This window comes from Poecilia latipinna, unplaced genomic scaffold (genome assembly GCF_001443285.1).
Source record: "Poecilia latipinna isolate Pla-1442-1.1 unplaced genomic scaffold, P_latipinna-1.0 Scaffold786, whole genome shotgun sequence".
Classification (NCBI taxonomy): Eukaryota; Metazoa; Chordata; class Actinopteri; order Cyprinodontiformes; family Poeciliidae; genus Poecilia; species Poecilia latipinna.
In genome coordinates, this window is record NW_015113402.1 from 238513 (window position 1) to 242466 (window position 3954).

Sequence of the window (3954 nt, forward strand, 5' to 3'; positions counted from 1 at the left end):
AGAGACACAGAGACACACACACACAGAGACACAGAAAGAGAGAGACACAGAGACACACACACACAGAGACACACACACAGCGTCGCTTCGAGCTTTTGTCCTACAGTCAAACTGTAACGCGGTTGCAGGTTTACAAGACAAAGCAGTGCTGTGACAGCTGACTGATTACTAATGCTTACTCATTCTCACACACACACACACACACACACACACACACACACACACACACACACACACGCCACACCTTAACTCCCACAGACGGACAGGAAGCTGCTGGTTGACACACATTCCTGGACGCCGGCCCATCAGAGGACCTGCTGCAGGCTGTGATTCCCTGTTAATCTGACTGCGTTCAGGTGTGGTCCAGGTGTTACGTAAAGGTGTGAGGGCAAAGGTCAAATCGGATGACATAACGGCTCCAGGAGGAACATATGTGGGAGAGTTCAGGATGAATGAAGAGAGGCGATCAAATTTTACCTCCTTATTGTTGCTGAAGCATATTTACCCTTTGGGAGTCGAGTGAACCGGAACGTTCTGGTGGTTTGGGGTGAAACAGCGCCCCCTACCGGCGATCAGTATGCTGACTCCAATGGTTTACTAGTCGCTCTACGGCCACAGTCAGAAATATGTTGGGTTATTTAGACAAAAATGTGGATTCGTTTGTTTAAAATCAAATTTTCACCATGTTATTCATTAATTTATTAATGTCACAATTTCAAACTAAATATTTAATTATCAAGTTACATCTTTAATTTAGCTAAATATCTAAATATTTGTAAGCCACATTTTCAGCTAAATATTTACTTTGGAAGAGCTAAATATTTTGTTTCAGGCTAAGTATTTAAGTTGTTAACTATTTACATTTGCATATTTAGTTTGAGTCTAAATTCCTTGCTAACTACATATTTAGCTTGAGGCTAAATATTTAGCTTACTAACAAAATATTTGACTCCAAACTAAACATTTAGCCATGAAGCTAAATATTTGTATTCAAACTAAATATTTAGTTTGTTAAATATTTTAAGATACTTATTTAGCTTGCCAACTAAATATTAAGCTCCTTAGCATTTTGTTAAAAAGAGAAACATTTTGTTATGAAGCTAAATGTTGAGCTTGTTAAGTAAATATATAGCTAAAAACTAAATCCTTAGCTAGCAGGCTAAATATTTATAGCCACACTGTCATGAAGTTGCAGCGGTGGTGAGTAAGAACACAGCAGACCCAGGAGATGAAGATGAAGTTTTAATGGTGAAGGAACAGCTCAAACGAGCAGGCAGCACAGTGAACGGGAAGCTAAGCTAGCCACTGGTAGCAACTGATCAAACAATGAGACTCCATAACGAGCTGACGCCGAGAAAAGACGGTTCTACTGTGACGACTAAAGACCGTATGTGCGCAACGCAACACGACATACGTCAAACGACTAGGAACCGACAAAGACACAGAAACACAGGTGACATTAAATACACAGAGGGTAATCAGGGAACGAGACACACTGGGAACAAGCAAGGAGAAGACACAGAAACCCAAAATAAACACAAGAAAAACTCAAATCCACACACACTACATATTATGTTTGCTAAATATATGAAGCTAAATATTTAGCCTGATAGCTAAATATTTAGCTCCAAACATACATTTAGCTAAGAGCTAAATATTTCATTAGCAAGCTACTTTTTGTGTCTCCTAACTAAATATTAAGCAAAGTATCTGAAAGTAATAATTTAGCTTGTTAAATAAATATTTTTTCTCCAAACATTTAGTTAGCAAGCTAATAATTTGGCTACTTCCAAGCTAATGCTTCAGCTTGCTAGCTGTAAAAAATATGCATTACATTCATTATTATAAAGTATCTAAAATAGTGTCAAATGTATTCATGTTATCAAAGAAAAGCTTTTAAGATTATTCCGGTGTTATTATTCAGATGTTACTAAGTAATAATCCATATCAAGATTATTGAAAGTAGCCTTCATCATAATTTCCCGCCCCCTGACATCATCATCATCATCATCATCATCATCAACACGGAAGCAGCGGAGACCTGGGGGGGGCAGGAGAGGTGCAGGGAGACGGAGAGGACAGAGACATCCAGCTAAAGAGCCAGCAGGGACAGACAGGAGGACCGCGACAGACGGGCAGGTGTCTGGGGGAACAGCGGGACACTGAGACGCATCGACGGGAACATCATGGCGCTGATCCCCTCTCAGGTCCTGCGGGTCGCCATCCTGCTGTCCTACTTCTCCATCCTGTGCCACTACAAAGCGCTGGACATGCCGGCGCACCAGACCTACGGAGGCAGCTGGAAGTTCCTCACCTTCATCGACCTGGTCAGGCTCTCAATTGTTGTTATTATTATTATTATTATCATCATCACTGGAGCATGCGCAGAGGCGCTGCTGCAGGATGATCAAAGGATCATGTTTCTCTCTTTGTTCAGTTGTACGGGGAAGGGGGCGGGGAGCTAACTGGATCAGAACCGATCCTTATAGTGCGGGTTGAAGCACTGAAACGGTACTGGAGTCGCGTTGGAAGCGACCACCGCGGTTCTGCAGAGGTCAATGTGCTGCCTGCGGCTGAACCGGAACAGGTGTTGGACTTTAAAATGCAACCTGTCATAAACAACTTCCTGTGAGCGGGAGCGCGCCGCGCGCACTTTACCGCTCTGAAACAGGATGAATACGTAAACATCACTATTATACTCACTAACTTCACGTTAATTACTACTTAATATGTCTAAATAATCCGATATTTAATAAAAATATAACAAAGCCTGTAGATTAATATGGGGCGCCGTTTGTAAATCAGTCAAAAGCGAACAGCGGAAATGTGGGTTTCACACTTAATATTTAATTTGCAAACGAAATATCTGAGGATAAACATTTAGCTAGCTAGCTCAGTAGCTGTCGTGATCATTGAAGCGACCATGTTTAGCTAGGAAGCTAAATGTAGACCGGAATCTAAATATTTTTGTTAAAAGCTAAATATGAAAGCGAAATATTCCAAACTATTTATTTGGCAAACTAAATATTTGAGGCTAAATATTTAGCTTACTTACTAACTACTTAGCTCAAAACTAAATATTAACTAGCAAGTTAAATATTTAGTTAGCAAGCAAAATACTTAGCTTCAAACTAAAATTTTAATTTGCTATGTAAATATTTAGTTTGAAACTGTGGCATGCGTAAATGAATGAATAACACGGTGAAAGTATTCATATTTTTTCTTTCATTTCAGGCTAAATAACCCAAAATATTGCTGTTAATTTTTGATGGTGTAACTTTACAAATGGCACCCTTCCGATTCCAGGCTGCAGCTGATGCTAGCAGTATTTATTGTTGCTGTCAGTCATCTCTGTAACCTAGAAACCCTGACTGAGCGGTTAGCAGCAACAGCTCACATATTAGCCTTCAGAAGCCTGTTATGGATGCTGTTGTGAAATCTGTTTAAGGAGTGAAGGGACCAAACACAGCGTCCATTCAGGGAGAACAATGCAGCCATAGACAGACGGAGGGCAGCGGCTACTGTAAGCTAGCAGAGAGGCTCCACTAAAAACCAGCTTCTATTGGAAAAACAAACTGACCCTCAGAGTCTCATCTAGTTCTTCAAATCTAAGATAATTTTATATCACTGCTGCTTTTAGCCTCCAGGTCTGTTTCGTCAGATACATACAGAGTCCTCGGTGCTGATTGAAGTGTCCAGAGGAAGAAATTCACATTTTACTGCAGCAGCACCTCACACTGGGAACTTCAGGAAAGTCTCAACTTTAATTTGACTTTATTGAATCAGTGAAGAAAAAATCAGCCTAGGGATCAATATTAACCAATACTATTTATAGTTCATATATTTCCATACCCCTTAAGCGCCATTTAAAATGGCCAGTGGCAGTGTTGTGTTCAAGACCACCTAACCCGAGACCAAGACAAGACCAAGACCAGAGTGTATCGAGACCGAGAC

The 3954-nt window shown here is 40.6% G+C and overlaps 1 protein-coding gene across 2 annotated transcripts in view; it reads left to right on the top strand.

Moving 5' to 3' along the window:
• The first annotated feature begins 1711 nt into the window (after positions 1 to 1711).
• The window catches only part of aig1 (androgen-induced 1 (H. sapiens)), a 23924-nt gene continuing 21681 nt past the window's right edge, over positions 1712 to 3954 (top strand). The window contains exons 1-2 of one of the 2 annotated variants that reach the window (XM_015046652.1): positions 1712 to 2327; positions 2462 to 2554. In XM_015046652.1, coding sequence (XP_014902138.1) covers positions 2187 to 2327; positions 2462 to 2554 — 234 coding nt within the window. In that variant the 5' untranslated portion in view covers positions 1712 to 2186. The remainder of the gene's footprint in view (positions 2328 to 2461; positions 2555 to 3954) is intronic. The other variant, XM_015046653.1, reaches the window with a different exon arrangement.